The sequence below is a fragment of the Bufo bufo genome, chromosome 5 (assembly GCF_905171765.1).
Source record: "Bufo bufo chromosome 5, aBufBuf1.1, whole genome shotgun sequence".
NCBI lineage: Eukaryota > Metazoa > Chordata > Amphibia > Anura > Bufonidae > Bufo > Bufo bufo.
In genome coordinates, this window is record NC_053393.1 from 202,301,816 (window position 1) to 202,318,160 (window position 16,345).

Sequence of the window (16,345 nt, forward strand, 5' to 3'; positions counted from 1 at the left end):
AGTTTGCAACATGCTCCGGGTGTGGCGTTTCTTTCAGGTGTTTCCGCTACACGTATAGGATAAAAAAAAGCATCTGAAGTAAAACATTGTGTGACTTAAAACCCTGCTACAAAACGCATGAATTTCATGCCATTTAAAAAAAAAAAAAAAAACGTGCCCCCCCCCCCCCAAAAAAAAATAAAAACATTTTTTTTTAAATTAAAGAGGACCTTTTACCGATTCTTACCCTATGAACTAACTATACAGACATGTGGAGCGGCGCCCGGGGATCTCTCTGCACTTACTATTATCCCCGGGCGCCGCTCCGTTCTCCTGCTATGCCCTCCGGTATCTCCGTTCCCTAAGTTATGGTAGGCGGAGTCTGCCCTTGTTCTTCTGTAGCGCTGGCCAATCGCATTGCAGAGCTCACAGCCTGGGAGAAAATAACCTCCCAGGCTGTGAGCTCTGCGCTGCGATTGGCCAGCGCTAGGGCAGACTCCGCCTACCATAACTTAGGGACTGGTATCTCCGCCTACTATAACTTAGTGAGCGGAGATACTGGAGGACATAGCAGGAGAACGGAGCGGCGCCCGGGGATAATAGTAAGTGCAGTGAGATCCCCGGGCGCCTCTCTACATATCTGTATAGTTAGTTCATAGGGTAAGAATCGGTGAAAGGTCCTCTTTAAGCGTGGAAGCAATCTTACAGACACTAGACATGGACCCTCATGGTTCACAACCTCCATCACTGTCTGTCCTATGGCTGGCTAAGTTTGGAGTACCTTGCACCATAGGCGTGTTGAGGTCTTGCGTCCCTGATGGGAATCCTATTGTGAATGTAGTCCACATATTTGGCCATAGAAAGATTGATTGATGTGAAATGATCTACACATTATAAATTTTTAGGACCACCAGATTTCCTGTGAGTTCTGCCCCATGTTATGCATTGAGAAGACCAGCTCCCTTAGAAGGACACTTATCGATGCAATTTTGGGTGGTCATCTTGGTGGGGTTTCACTGTGTACACACCAGAATGTGCTGACTTCTTATACATAAATTGCTTTTAAGCCGTTGAATGATGGAGCAGGGTATTGAGAATAATCGCATCTTACTGTCACATTTCTTATTTGCAGCCTGGCAGTGGCGGCTATCCCAGAAGGTCTTCCTATTGTTGTAACTGTAACGCTGGCACTTGGCGTGATGCGAATGGTGAAGAAAAGAGCTATTGTAAAGAAATTGCCCATCGTAGAAACCCTCGGTATGAATCCCAAATGAAACTCCTGTAGAATTACGAATCTTTTTAGGCAACGTTTGAAATCTTTATAGGGGTTTTCTTGCTTTTATTAACTGATGGTCTATCCTCCTAAGGTTAGGCCATCACCAGCTGATCAGCAGGGGTCTGACACCCCATCTCCCCACAGTTGATGGAGCTATGTAGTTCCGGTGCCAACTTACAGCAACAGAGCTATACCCAAACAGCTGATCAGGTGTCAGCCCTCACAGATCAGCTCCTGTTGCCAACACTTCATACAAGCTGCACAACACCTTTTAATGATCATGATGACCTTGAAGGCTTATGTCCTCAGCATTACTGAAGAATCTGCACCTTTACCATTAATGAGATATACAGTGTATGTTTAAAGGGGTTTCCGAGATTTTTATACTGATGACCCATCCTCTGGATAGGTCTTTTAAGTATCTGATCGGTCCGACGATCTGGTGACCTGTGAGCGCTGCAGCCTTCTATCTACTCTTCCTAGGCCCAGTGACGCCATGTTCATTGGTCACAAGGCCTAAGTGCAGCTCAACCCCTTAGAAGTGAATGCGGCTGTGTGCAATACCGACAGTGGACGTCCTGACACCAGAGCCTGTCATGGTTGCCATCGTAAAACAATAGATATAGTTGCTTATATCCTCTAATTACTGAACATTGTGCTCATTCTTTCTGTGATTCTGCGAGAATCTCCTATTAGCGTTCTCATGATAGACTTTAAAGGTTGTGAATGGCTAACAGCCTGCAGAGCGTTATTACAGCAGTTGAGTTTTACTCCCATGTAAGCTGTAGGAATTCCAAGTAAAACTGTGTGATTGGCGCATCATTATACGGCTGCAGGGAATACCACCTGCCAGATGCCGTTCACATTGTATCCAGTGCGGTGCAGCTGCTGCGCTGTAGGATTGCAGGGGGCCTGGAAATGTGAGCACTTCGGCACGTTGTCAGAAAGCAGACGTTTGTAAGGAAGCCAAAGACTTCATGTAAACCTGTCTAGGTATAATGGCCTTTATAATCTAGCACAGGCCATTATGTCTGATAGCCCTGTAACTGTGCCATTGTGCTGCTGAGCTCATTCCTTGTATTTCAGAAACCTACAGTAGTGGCCCAGTCAGTTTTAAAGATATTATCTAAAGGAGTTATTCAGTATTTGATCATAATAACCTATCCTCAGGATAGGTCATCATTATCAGATCAGCAGCACCCCCACCGATCAGCTGTTTTAGGATCCACTGCCCTGAGCTTTCCGAGCGCAGATCCTCTAAGATGGTCTAAAGAAGAGGCCGCGGCGAACCCAGAGTGCCAGCTTCTTCTAACAGCTGATTGGTGGGGGTCCAGGGTGTCAGACCTCCGCTGATCTGATATTGATGACTTATCCAGAGGATAGGTCATCAAGATCATTTACTGGATAACCCCCTTTAAGCTGTAGAATAAAACAGACTACAGTTCTGTGGCTGAAGCACTAAACTAGGTCCACAGGGAGCCACTTGTTAATAATGGGGACTGTTTATACACGTCATTAAAGGGACTGTCCAAGTAATTTATTTTATTTTTTTTCAAAAAGGCATGGAAGGTAGTAGAATGTCACTGGCCTCTGTGGTCTCCTGCTGTGTACTGCTAAAGTCAGCGATTGGCTGCGGTGGTCAAGTGTGGTATACAGGAACATCATCACTGTGCCAAAAACATTTCATAGTCCTAAGGTAGAAAACTCTCTAGCACTCAGGCAATCTCCGGTCTCTTTCAGGGGAAGAAACTTCACCCCGGTGCTCCGTGATGTCATACAGCAAACATAGATACTTGAATGCAGCCAGCTAATGTAGGGATAGATTTGTGGCACTTGAAGATTAAAAACATGTCACTTTTATTTCTTCGTTAAAATCACGGGTGGATACAGGACGGGTCATGCCCTTCTATGCATCCCCTACACTGCCCGATTGTAATGAAGAAATAAAAGTGCCGCGTTTTTAATCGGTGAGTGCAGCCAAAAATATGACGTCATGGTTGCAGCCGTGGGGGGATAGGAGCAGCGACTTAGAATGGATAGAGCTCCAGATGACTAATAACTTCCCTCATATTTCATTAAAAAGAGAAAAAGCATTAACTCTGAAAACCCCTTTAAGTTTTTATGTTGTCTTTGGCTCCATTTACACATTCACAATTCCATTCCGCATTTTGTGGAACGGAATTGCGGACCCATTAATTTCTATGGGGCCGCACTTCCGGGTCCGCATTTCGTTCCCAAAAAAATATATAGAATATGCCCTATTCTTGTCCGCAATTGCGGACAAGAATAGGCATATTCTATTAGTGCCAGCAATGTGCTGTCCGCAAAATGCAGAACGCACATTGTCTGTGTCCGTGTTCTGCGGATCCGCAAAACAAACTGATGTGTGAATGGACCCTTTTTGTGTCGTGATTCTGTCCAGCTGGTTTAGGTTGGATCTTTTTGTAAGGAAGTTGGGTAACAACCCAAGCGGCCATCATAACAGCTTCCAAACCACTGAATGGCAAATATGCCTCACTAGGGTGGAGTGTTACAATGTATAGGACAGTAATGGTGGAATATTAAACCTTTTGGTTAACACTGATCTTTAAAATATTGACAAGTTACCTCTAAAGTAATACAATTGTACTGTTAATCCTGTCTTCTAAAGTGATGCCCATCATTTCATCATTGTCTGGCAAATCCTAGCAATATGCCATCACTTTACAGTATAGGAATACCTTACAACTCAAATTTCAATGTGGTCTACCTGGATGTCGTAGAAGGTGGTGAAATATTTGTGCCTCTGTCTTCACTCTTGACTCACTTTATGTTGCAGGTTGCTGTAATGTTATCTGTTCTGATAAAACTGGAACGCTAACCACAAATGAGATGACGGTCACTCACATCTTTACGTCGGACGGAATTCATGCAGAGGTATGTAGCTGCTGTAGATCTGTGTACTGGGACCCATTTCACATAATAGTATTTTTTTTTTTTCCTTCCATAAATGTAAAAGACACAATATATTAAATGGGTTGATCCATCAGCAGTTGTCAAAACATAAATCATTTCCTATGTGTTTGGCTAAATCTGCAAGAAAAAATGTCATCCTTCCTCGAACATGGAGTGCATTTCTCTACACATGGTATGCTAAGACCTAGGTTTCTGCTCTTCCCCCTCCCTACTTTCCGTATTAGAGATGGTAACAGGCAAGGAGAGGCGGTTGTACATGGCAAAATGAGTGTGGGAGGGGGCAGAAAATCCAAAGGGATTAAAGCGCACACTGGGCAGTTTCCTGGGGGAAGACTGCAGCATCCTGGACACACAGATCTCAGATGCAATACATTTCTGTGAGGGATAAATTTGGTTCAAATGCAGACTCAAAAAAAATGGTGCATATTATCTGTTGACTGTAGGCATCTAACTGCACCAGCTACCTTGTTTTACCTCTGTTCTACCATTTTCTTGGACCATGATGTTAACCTACATCTTTGAGGAGACTGTGTAGCATTTGCTTCTCTCTATCTCTATCTCTATCTCTATCATCTCTATCATCTCTATCTCTATCATCTCTATCTCTATCTCTATCTCTATCATCTCTATCTCTATCATCTCTATCTCTATCATCTCTATCATCTCTATCTCTATCATCTCTATCATCTCTATCTCTATCATCTCTATCTCTATCATCTCTATCTCTATCATCTCTATCTCTATCATCTCTATCTCTATCTCTCAAGATCTTCTGGGATGAACTGCCGTATTGGGAAATTGGAAATGCCAGTGAATAAACTTTAGTTTACTGGACACTGACTGATTATCTCCTAGAGCAGTGCAGAGAACAAATACTTGCAGCACAAGTCACCCTTAAAGCGGCTCCGTCACCAGGTTTAACCCTATACAACCAGGTATATAGCCTGATGGCAGGGCCAGATTGGCCATAGACCTTACATGGAAATTTCCTGGTGGGCCGATGCCCAGGGGCCACCGGAGCCCCCATCACTGCCACGGGCTGGGTACATAATAAACTATCGGTTGTTATTGACCTGAGAATCAGGTACTCGTGTACCCAGCCAGCGAACATTCCCTCCTGAATTCAACTATGTCCCACGTCTTACCTCCTAAGCACCCTGCTCCATATCTTAAGAGAAAATGGCCATTATTGATGGCCAGCTCGGAGTGACCGCTTATGGGGCAATATATTGTGCGCTGCACTGTGGTATTTTGCACCATGGTATTGCATCCCTCCCCTACTTTTATTGTCCCGCCGCCTGTTAATTCAGACCCTCCTACAATATGGGGCCACATTTTTTTTTTTTTTATTTTTTTTTCAAGGGCCACTTTAGGTTCCCAATCCGCCTCAGCCTGATGGGGTTGTTGAAGCTGATTTAAAGCAATACCTTTATTTTCACTGTAGGTGCTTGCATTCAGAAGACATTTGTACTTTATATTTCTATTCAAGCTCCAGCGACGCCCCTGGTGCTCAATACTAATTCCTTTCCTTCAAACCCCCCCCCCCCCCCCCCTCCCCTCGATTGACAGTGCTAGACTTCAGTTCTAGCGCTGAGATCTCGCACCTGTGCATTCACTCGCTAGAATGGCGTGTGTGCACAACGTTTTCCAGAGCAGCAGAGAAGCCGAGTAAATTGTGTGTTCACACCGTTTTAGCAAGCGAGTGCGCAGGCGCAAGATCTCAGCGCTAGCCTGAAGTCCAAGGAATCAAGCTGGCAAAGGAGGCAATATGGACATCACAATACATTAGTGCCTTGTATTAACTGTCTGTACATGATAAATGACATTTTCTGAAGGGAGACAATTTTTCATCAAACAATTGGTCCAAGACTACATGACACTATGTATTATGCGGTCCACAAAATACGGATACAGGCCACATGCATCCTGTACTTTCCTCGGTCCCTATTATAGAAATCGATATTTTGGTCTGCAAAATGACATGCATGTCCTTTTTTCACTTTTTTTTTTTTTTTTTTTTTTTTTTTTTGTGGCCCCATATAAATGAATGCAAAAAATGTGGATCGGACGGGGACCAAAAAGTACGGTTGTGTGGATGAGCCCTAAAGAATGTGAGCTCTTGTAGTGCTGGTGTCAAAAGTAGCCTCTGAGGATCAGGAGGTCCAAGGGATTCTGTGTGGATCCATGTCTGTTGCTGCTCACTTTCTGGAAGGCTTCAGTTACACTATGTACACAAGTCAATAATTTTATCCCTTAATTTTATGTTTTTAAGGTTTCTGGCGTTGGTTATAATCGTTTTGGGGAAGTGACTGTCGATGGCGACATTATTCATGGCTTCTGCAACCCATCAATATGCAGAGTGGTGGAAGTAAGTGTTATTTGTAGCCTCTGCTACGTTGTCAGACTGATTTATACCAGGACACAGGACTGACCTGCAGACGGAGCATCAGTTATATAAATGGATCTAAGTACACGGCATCTTGTAGGACATTTATCACAATGACCTTCTGTATAGTTAATTTATTATTTATCGGGAATGGCTATAGTAAGTCTGAAGACTAGGCGAACTGCTTAGTATAAAATATCACTAGCAAGGAATAGGAGAATTGTGATGAATACAGATGGTAATTTATGTTCTTCAGTTATCGACTCCACGGTTGTCATATGAGTTATCGCGTTTCGCAGCATGTCTTGCCCTTTAATTCATTAAAGCTGAAAGCCGGGATCAGAAGAGTAACCATTCTGTCGATAAGTTTCTAATGGAGTGTGAACAGTGCAGGAGGCGATAGCTATACATACACATACACATACATCTAGAATAGTCAATACCTGTATCCGTGCGGCCCATTCGTCTCTTCTGGTTCAGTGCATCCAAGGTGGACAAAAAGCTGCCAGCGAAGTTAGCCTTCTGTCAGCATCTTCGTATACGTAGGATTTTTTTATCTGTTGATAATTTATACATGCTCTACACACAAAAATCACCTAGGTGCCATTAGCTCCTAAACTGTGAAATTTAGGCGCCAGTCCGTTTTAGGTAGAAATATTGCAGATTTTCAGTCCAGCTCCTCCGGGTGAAAAATCCTCAGCATATTACAGTAGAAGCAAAGTGGCTGACGTTTTGCCAAATCTATGGTTTGGATTTTTCATCTACAGCATAAAGTTATTAACGCCTTGCATGGGGTGATATCGCTAGCGATTCCCTGCAGAGTTCATGCAGATTTTGCTGCTTGTCTACATTAAGTTTAAAACTTTCAACCTGAAATCTATGTAATATTCTGCCCTCGGCCCATGGGCTCATGGTTCTGGGTGTTGGTTCTTCTCCATTGTTTTTATCTGCGTAGAGATTTGCAAAACCTGGGCTGTTACAATGTTCAGGAGTTGCCTGTGTCAGAGGATCTTTTTGGACGAGGGCTCAGAGCTGTCGTAGATTTCTGTCTTCATCTGCACCAGAAAACTGGCAAAAATGAAGATAAATTTGCCGCGGCTGAAACGCCCCCACCACACCCCTTTTTGGGGAGGGTGACCTGACGTAAAACTACCATTTGCAACAATATTTTGTTATCTAATGTGATTGGGTAATTGAATTTGCCATCACAGCTGTACAGATTTCTTGATTTAGATCTTGGGTGCGGTGGTGGGTTTAACCACATAAGGGCTCATGCACACGACCGTGCTCTGTCCGGGAAACGCATCCCATTGTTTGGCTGCATCTCCTGAACCGACAGCAGCTCCTCTGACCCAAACTCACTATAGCCTAATGATTTGTGTGAGTTCCTATCAGATTGTGGGTCTGTTGTAATGTAATGACCTCATCATTTGAGTACTGTACAATAGACCCACAATCAGGTAGGGACTGACTGTATTGTAAATTACTATGAGGAGGTAAGGTCAGACCCACATGAGCATGAACCCTTAAGGTCCTGATGCAGGATCCCCCTTATCAAGGCTGCCATTCCGTTTTCGGCAGGGTTTACCTAGGTCGAGTATGGGGTGAATTCTTGTTCCCTACAGCTTCTCTCTCTGCCTTTGTTGGATCTGTCTAGAAGTTGCCATGTGAGTTTTCTATATACACAAAGTACCCACTGCCAGTAGTCATGACAGATCTGTGTTCCGATCTGTGATTTATGAGATTTAATATTTTTATTTCATTTCAGGCCGGATGTGTTTGTAATGACGCCGAGATAAGAAAGAACACCTTAATGGGCAAGCCGACCGAGGGAGCTCTAATTGCTCTTTCTATGAAGGTAACGAGATGCAATGGCTTCAGCCTATCTTTAGATATTGCTCCCCATTTCACCTTCTGAACAGCTGCAGTGTGAGAAATACATTCAGTTTTTTAAGCAACACAATGTATACCTTCTACAGTAAGGGGATGTTCACAAGGTATGTTTAACAGCCCCAAATCTGCACCCTAAACACTGTACGTAAGCACCCCATTGATTTCAATGGAAGTCGCCACATCAAGAGAATGAGCAAGTCTGTTGTTGTTGTGTGCGGATCCTCTGTATTCACAATTGCAAATCCTCAGCAGATATCCGCATTGAATTTAAACCTTGTGAAAATATCCTAAAACTCCTTACATCACGAATAATGGGAGTTGATAAGTGCAAGATAAAAAGGAACACCGTGGCATACAACAGTCAGGTCATAGAGAAGTATAGAATACTTTGGAACACCTTCTTTAATTTTTTTGTATTCTATCTATTCTGAAAGGAAAATTCCACTCTCTGTCTCTGAGACCTTTGTATTGTGGCTGTGTGCCATCTGGGAACCGGAATGTGGTTTATCTGCCAGATGTAGGTACCATCCCTGTAAGCATTGATTTAGGATGGCAGAGGACAGGCTGGCATATGTACACTGTGCCCGCTAATGGATGGAGCAGAGTCTGGGGAAGTAATCTTGGCAGATTTCTGTAAAAGAGCTAGGCATAAACTCATGCAAACATTGAGAAAAATGCCTAAGGTACAGCAAGGAAAATTAACGGTAGTTGGAAGTTTTGGTTTTCTATCTGATGTGCCTTTCTGTGCTATTAGAAATGTAAAATAGAAAATATGGGGGTCATTTATTAACCCCTACATCTGGCGGTGGATCCGTTAAAGTTATGAAGAGGGGCCGGCCTCTACATTACTTTGGCGCATCCAGCGCCTCTCTAAATGTCAGCCAGCTTCCTGGCTGTCCTACATTTAGACCATTTTCTACGCCTGAAACAGGCGTAGAAAAGTATGAATGAGACCACCACTTTTTCCCGCCCATGCCTTGACCACTTTTTTTTAGATCTGCCATGAGCGGGGAGAAGTCCCAGATTTGCGCCGCAATCTGCTTTGCAAATACGCCTAATATAGGCATATTTCTGGATAATAAGATTTTGCTGAAAAGCTCTGTGGTATAAATACGTATCCTATTATTCGCTAACAATGACTCTGCCTATATGGATACTAAAACCGAAAACAAAACATTTATTTGTGGTATAACTGCTAAAAATCGACACATGGGCAGTATTGTCCTTGTATCACAGGCTCTAGTCACTCACATGCTGTGCATCAAACTAACGTAGGTCAGAAGGACTACAAACATTACATCCACACTGACTGGATGCCACAGCAAACAAGTGATCTGGGTAGTAGTGGGGCTTATTCACTATGCCATTAGACCATGAATGGTCCAAGTCAATTATCGCTAGATCTATTGTACGCACACATTTACTCAATGCGTTTCTCCGGCCTCGACCGGATCATAAGGAGTGCTAGTGTTGTTCGGCGATAAAGTACTTAGAGACTACTAAAAGATAATCGTGTCCAGTGGCACGATTTAGTATGTTAGTACCTTAATCATGGACACTTAACTCTTTTATGAGATGTGACCCCCCCCCGATGTGAGATCACTCTGCAAAGCTGACAGCACGATAAGCGCGGACCACTTTGATAGTGAACGGCCGCGCGTTATCATGTTTCATGTCAGCTCAAGCACATATGCGATAAACGCGATCCCCTCCAATGGTGAGAGGTCGCTTGTACAATTGCGTCTTTTACATGTAGGTCACCTCAGCAACCATTCCTGATAACAAATGATAGCATGCCTGGCACTGGTATGGCCATAGCGCGCGTGCTCACATGTGCTGTTTAAACCAACTATACCCCAATCTCATTGCAGATCTGGCTGCAAGTAGGGAGTGCAAATAAGTAAGGCCTCTTTCACATGGGCGTCATGTTTTTTGCCCGAATAAGAGGTGGGTGTGTTGCGGGAAAATGTGAAATTTTTTCGCGCGAGTGCAAAACATTGTAATGCGTTTTGCACTCGCGTGAGAAAAATCTGCATGTTTGGTACCCAAACCCGAACTTCTTCATAGAAGTTCGGGTTTGGGTTAGGTGCTGGGTAGATTGTATTATTTTCCCTTATAACATGGTTCTAAGGGAAAATAATAGCATTCTTAATACAGAATGCATAGTAAAATAGCGCTGGAGGGGTTAAAAAAAAATAAAAAATTATAATTTAACTCACCTTAATCCACTTGCTCGCGCAGCCCGGCTTCTCTTCTTTTTTGCTGTGTGCAGGAAAAGTACCTGTGGTGACGTCACTCCGGTCATCCACATGGTCCATCACATGGTCTTTTACCATGGTGATGGACCCCCCCCCCAGCGCTATTGTACTATGCATTCTGTATTCAGAATGCTATTATTTTCCCTTATAACCATGTTATAAGGGAAAATAATAATGATCGGGTCTCCATCCCGATCGTCTCCTAGCAACCGTGTGTGAAAATCGCACCGCATCCGCACTTGCAGCTCTATAAATGGAGTGGCGCTGACTGAACTGCATATTAAAGGCACATAGGTGTTTAAATGAACCAGACAATGCTGGGGAAAAATGTTATTGAATTCTCCTATATAAACAGCTAACCTATAAAACAGGCAAACGAGATCGGACTGCTCATCCTAAATATCCACCCTGATTCTTTCTTCAGGATCAGCTTGTCAAAGTCACCTCCTCGTGGTAACAGTTTGACTACTTCCATCCCCTGAAATTTTAGGGCTTTAGGGTCGGTATCATGGAAATCCTTCACATGCTTGGCAACTGGGGTGTCATTATTATTCCTGACATCACCCAGATGTACTCCTATGCGCCTCCTAAATTCTCTAGTGGTTTTACCAACCTATTGGATACCGCACATGCATGTAATAAGGTACACAAGGCCGGAGGTTTTACAATTAAGAAATGATCGGATATCCTAAACCTTGCACGTGTTGGTACACGTAAAATGCCTGCCCTGCAGAATGACATTGCAGGCCACACACGTGTTTTTTTTTTTTTTCAATCTATCGGGCAATCTTTTAAGTTTTGGCCACGACTGTATGTTATTGCAGGAGCCATGCCCACAGATACACCTATATCGGGGTCTGATTTGAGAATACCCCAATAGGTGTTAAAGATGTGCCGAACTTCTGGATAATAAGTGACTCCCTATGGGTTTTCTTTTCTGTGGGATAACATTTGTGGATGTTCAGGAAAGTTTCTGGGTGGCTGCAGACACTGGGCAGTTTGGCATGCTTATTACAGCATGTAATGGCTCAAAATGACTAACATGAGGTGTAAAATTTGTAGTATCTTCTTGGGAGCGGTCAGCGTGACCTATGGGAGTCTCTATATACAGTATTTACGGCGGTCCTGATCCTTCCACCGACCATTGTAATTTAATGGCACGTTTTAAGATGTCTTCATCTGCGTTTGTTGACCTAGAGCCAGACAGACAGAAGACAGTCAGCCTAAGTTATACCTGGAGAATATAGTGTGTGTAAAATGAGAAAAGAACCCCCCCCCCCCCCCCCCCCATAGGTATTTTCTGATCTTTCAATGCACGTTGCATTAATAAGAGGTCCCCATTTTTTATTCTCCCGAATTACAAATGAATGGCTGCTAATCATTTTTGTGGATTTTGACGCCAGTGTAATGCGTGTCCGTTTCAGGGAGTCGGGGGCCCCCCCCGCTCAGATATTGATGACCTATCCCTGAGAGTAAGGCGATCAATATTAAAATCGCGGACAACCCCATTTGAAATAAAACGTCTTATAAAGTGTGCCCACAAACTGCTGCCATAAAGGAGTTACTGTAAGTGATATGTCATATGTCAGTGTTAATTGGACAGCTGAATTATTGTAGGTAATGGGGGGGGGGGGGGAAACCCGAAAAAAATTAAAATCATCACAGCTTTGTCAGGCCCTGCACGATAACCCTGAAAACACCAGGTGGGATGTAGGACCAGAGAAGTGTTTGTTATGGGCTGGAATATGCTACCAAATCATCAATGTCTATATGATAACTTTTCATTAACATCATAAACCTGTCTCCCTCTGTGTCTTGTAGTAAATGTAATTGGGATTAGTAATTTGGTTACGGGCTGTTCTAGTGTCTGCTCAGGCAGTGGTTGCCATCTAGTGGCCAGTGATTTAAAATAATTTTTCTCCAATATTACAGTAGAAAACAATAACTAGATTTTTGTACTTACCGTAAAATCTGTTTCTCTTGCGTTCATTGGGGGACACAGGCTTTGACCATGGGTATAGCTGTTGCCGCTAGGAGGCGGACATTAAGCACACAAAGTGTAAGCTCCGCCCTCTTCAGCTATACCCTTCCTACAGGGACTAAGCCAAATCAGTTAGTGCAAAAGCAGTAGGAGAATCCAGACACAAGAAAATTACACTATGTACAAATCGAGAACCACACAGGCCCGAAAAGGCCCATAAACAAAAGAATGGGTGGGAGCTGTGTCCCCAATGAACTGAAGAGAAACAGATTTTTCAGTAAGTACAAAAATCTAGTTTTCTCATCCGTCTCATGGGAGACACAGGCTTTGACCATGGGACATTACAGAGCAGTCCCCAAGGGTGGGCATAACAAGCAACAGTCCCGTCAATCAGAGAACTGCCGCCTGCAAAACTCTACACCCCAGAGACGTGTCAGCAGACGCAAAGGTGTGCACACTATAAAACTTGGAAAAAGTATGCAAAGACGACCAAGTAGCCGCCTTGCACACCTGAAGGGCCGAAGCCCCGTGATGCACCGCCCTAGAGGCCCCCCACTGCCCGAACCGAATGAGCAGTCACCCGGAAGGGCGGGGCCCAGTCCTTAAAGCGGTATGCTTCCACAATTTTGTCTCAGCCCCTCTGGAATCACGAACAGGGAATCCGTTCGCCGGAAAGATGCCGTCTGGGACAGAGACTCGAACAGCTCTTAACAAATGCAGGGTATGGAGCGACTGCTCCCGAGGATAAGATGGGCCCGGACAAAATGAAGGGAGAATAATCTCATTTAGATGGAATTCCGACACCACCTTCGGCAGGAAGGATTGCACAGGGCGAAGGACCACCTTATCCTGATGGAGGATCAGGAATGGTGACCGTTATGACAGAGCCGCAAGTTCCGACACTCTAAGGATAGAAGTAATTGCAACCAAAAAATCCACCTTTATAAGATCGGAAGCACAGCAACACTTGCTGCAAAGGCTCAAACGGTGAAGACTGTAGAGCGTTGTGTACTAGATTAAGATCCCAAGGATCCAACGGAGGACGGAAAGGGGGCACACCCCCCTGCAGAAAAATCTTAACCGCCGAAAGCGAAGCTAAATTCCGCTGAGAAAGAATGAAGAGAGCTGACACTTGCCCTTTGAGGGAGCTGAGAGCCAGCCCCAAATCCATGCCAGTCTGCAGAGAAACCTCTGACTGACTCATATGGGCACGTGAAGATATGCATCCTTGATGTCTATCGAGGACCGGTACTCCCCCCGGTTCCATGGACGCAATGACCGACCTTTAGTGACTCCATCTGGAATCTGCGGACGTGAAGGAACCGGTTGAGCGCCTTGAGGTATAGAACGGGGTGGACAGTCCCCTCCCTTTTTTTTTTTTTGGGGAACCACAAAGATTGGAGTAAAACCCCTGAAAACGGTCTTGCACAGGAATCGGAACAATCACACCTTGCTGCAGCAGTGTGCGAATTGCCAGAAAAAAAATCTGTGGCTGCGGGAGAGGCCAGAGGAAACTACCGAAAAAAACGGGACGGAGGGGAGGACTTGAAATCCTTCTTGTAGCCCTCTGCAATGACCTCCCTCACCCACGCATCTGAGACATGAGCCGGCCAAACATGCCAAAACACATGAAGCTGGCCACCCAACCGAACGGAGGGCTCCGGGAGCTGCCAGTCATGCAGCGGAGTTCTTAGGATTAAAGGACTTGGAGCCCTTTTGACGGGAACGCCAGGAAGGGTGCGGCTTGAAGGAAGGTTTGCGCTTCTGATCCATGGCAGACTTGTCAGACGCCCTCTTGTGGCTGGAAAAACTCCGGAAGGGACAAAAAAAGGGCTTCTGCTTTTTTGACCTACTAGACTGTTCCGTGGTAAATGTGAGCACTTGCCACCTGTAGCGTCCGAAATGATCTCATCCAGGCGCTTGCCAAAAAGTCTGCTGCCGGTAAAGGGGATTGCCGTCTGGGTCCACTTTGAAGCATTATCTGCCGCCCAGCAAGAGAGCCATAGGGTACGGCCAATAGCCACCAACAGGGCTGACGAGCGCGTAATCAGCCTGGCCGCGTCCAAAGTTGCTTCACAAATATATGCACTGGCATGCGAGAGCTGCAGGGCCCACAGCTGCAAATTCCCCCGTGGGGACTCCCAACTCAAGACCCTGCCGTAAATTACTTGCCCACTCCCCCATAGCCTTGCTCACCCATGTAGAGGCAAATACTGTCTGCAGCACTGTCCCCACTGCTTCAAATGCAGATTTTGAAAACTCTTCCAGCTTCTTATCTTTAATATTAGAAAAAAGAAGCCCCATCCGCCATTGGCAAGGTAGTATGTTTAGCCAATCGGCAAACTGGCAGGTCCACTATAGGTGGGGCCGACCATTTCTTAATCAAATCCTCCGGAAAAGGATAAAGGATGTTCAAGCATTTTGGCAAAGTAAAACTTCTTCTATCGGGGAAATTTCACTCCTTGGAGAGGAATCAAACTCCTGGTGGTTGGGGAAACACTTGTGCAAGCGACGGGACCTTCTAAAAGAAATACCCGAGCTGGCAGATGACTGTGCGGGATCCTCAACCTGCAACATCCCAATAACTGCCGTAATTCGATTGTCCACCATGGAGGACAGTTTGGACGACTGACCTTCCGGCGAGACGGCATCCTCATCTGACCCTCTCTCCTCAGAACATGCCTCTTCTGGCCCGTTTTGTGGGACGGCCGCGATGGGCACGCGCCCCATGATACCCAGAGTCGGACCGGTCAGAGGACTGCCTTGCCGACAAACATCCCAATATATCCACAATTGCTTTGTTTGGTATTAGAGACATACCTTACCACCCTAGACAGGAAACGCGCCCATTCCGGTTCTTCCGTCGGTTGGGCAGTGGGAAGCAACGGGTCCGGAGCTGAGCCACTTGATGGAGGCGCAGCACACGCAAAGCAGAGGAAGTCTGACTGAGGGGATGGAAATTTTGCGTGACACGATTCACAAGCAAAATGACGCACCAAAGGGACAGCCTGCTTCCGGACCTGGGGCCTCGGTTCAGACATAGTGACACCCCTGGCACCCCAATGAGGCAAAGGGGATGGTTAGGCCCTGTAAGAAGGGACAAACACTTACCCAGCCTGTGTCTGTCCAAGCATCCCGCCAGGTGCTTTAAATCCAAAAGTGGGCGGAGCCCACTCTCCCTCTGCTTCAGCTGTGGCGTGGGAGCGAGGATCCACAGGCCCCGCCCCACAAATGACGTCTGCCCTACAGTGCTGGCCCATCCATCTCTACCACCCCCGCCTGCTTGTCGGCATGCTTGCCCGTACCCCCGACCGACCCAACACGACGGCCGAGGAAAAATAAGTTGTGGGGGGCCCCTACAGGAGTAGGCTGCACAGAAGTTGGGGCCTCAATTAATCATGGCCCCGTCGGCCCGCCAAAACGCTGACCCGGAAGCGGCGCTCAGAGGAGGAAACTTTGCCCCCTCCTCTCCCAGGCGCATTCAGGAGGATGCCGCCGTGGAAACTCCGCCGGGGGAGGGAACTCCTGGGCCAAAGTTCTTTTTGCTTCTATACTCGCCTGTCCGGCGTCTTCTGTTCCCCTGGCTCCAGCCGGGTCACAACCTTCGGTGTGCGGCC

At 45.5% G+C, this 16,345-nt stretch overlaps 1 protein-coding gene across 1 annotated transcript in view; it reads left to right on the plus strand.

The window, feature by feature from the left end:
* The window catches only part of ATP2C1 (ATPase secretory pathway Ca2+ transporting 1), a 97,832-nt gene that overhangs the window by 56,286 nt on the left and 25,201 nt on the right, over window positions 1–16,345 (plus strand). The window contains exons 12-15 of the mRNA XM_040431284.1: window positions 1,112–1,236; window positions 4,074–4,171; window positions 6,483–6,578; window positions 8,365–8,454. Of these exons, the coding sequence (XP_040287218.1) occupies window positions 1,112–1,236; window positions 4,074–4,171; window positions 6,483–6,578; window positions 8,365–8,454 (409 nt within the window). The remainder of the gene's footprint in view (window positions 1–1,111; window positions 1,237–4,073; window positions 4,172–6,482; window positions 6,579–8,364; window positions 8,455–16,345) is intronic.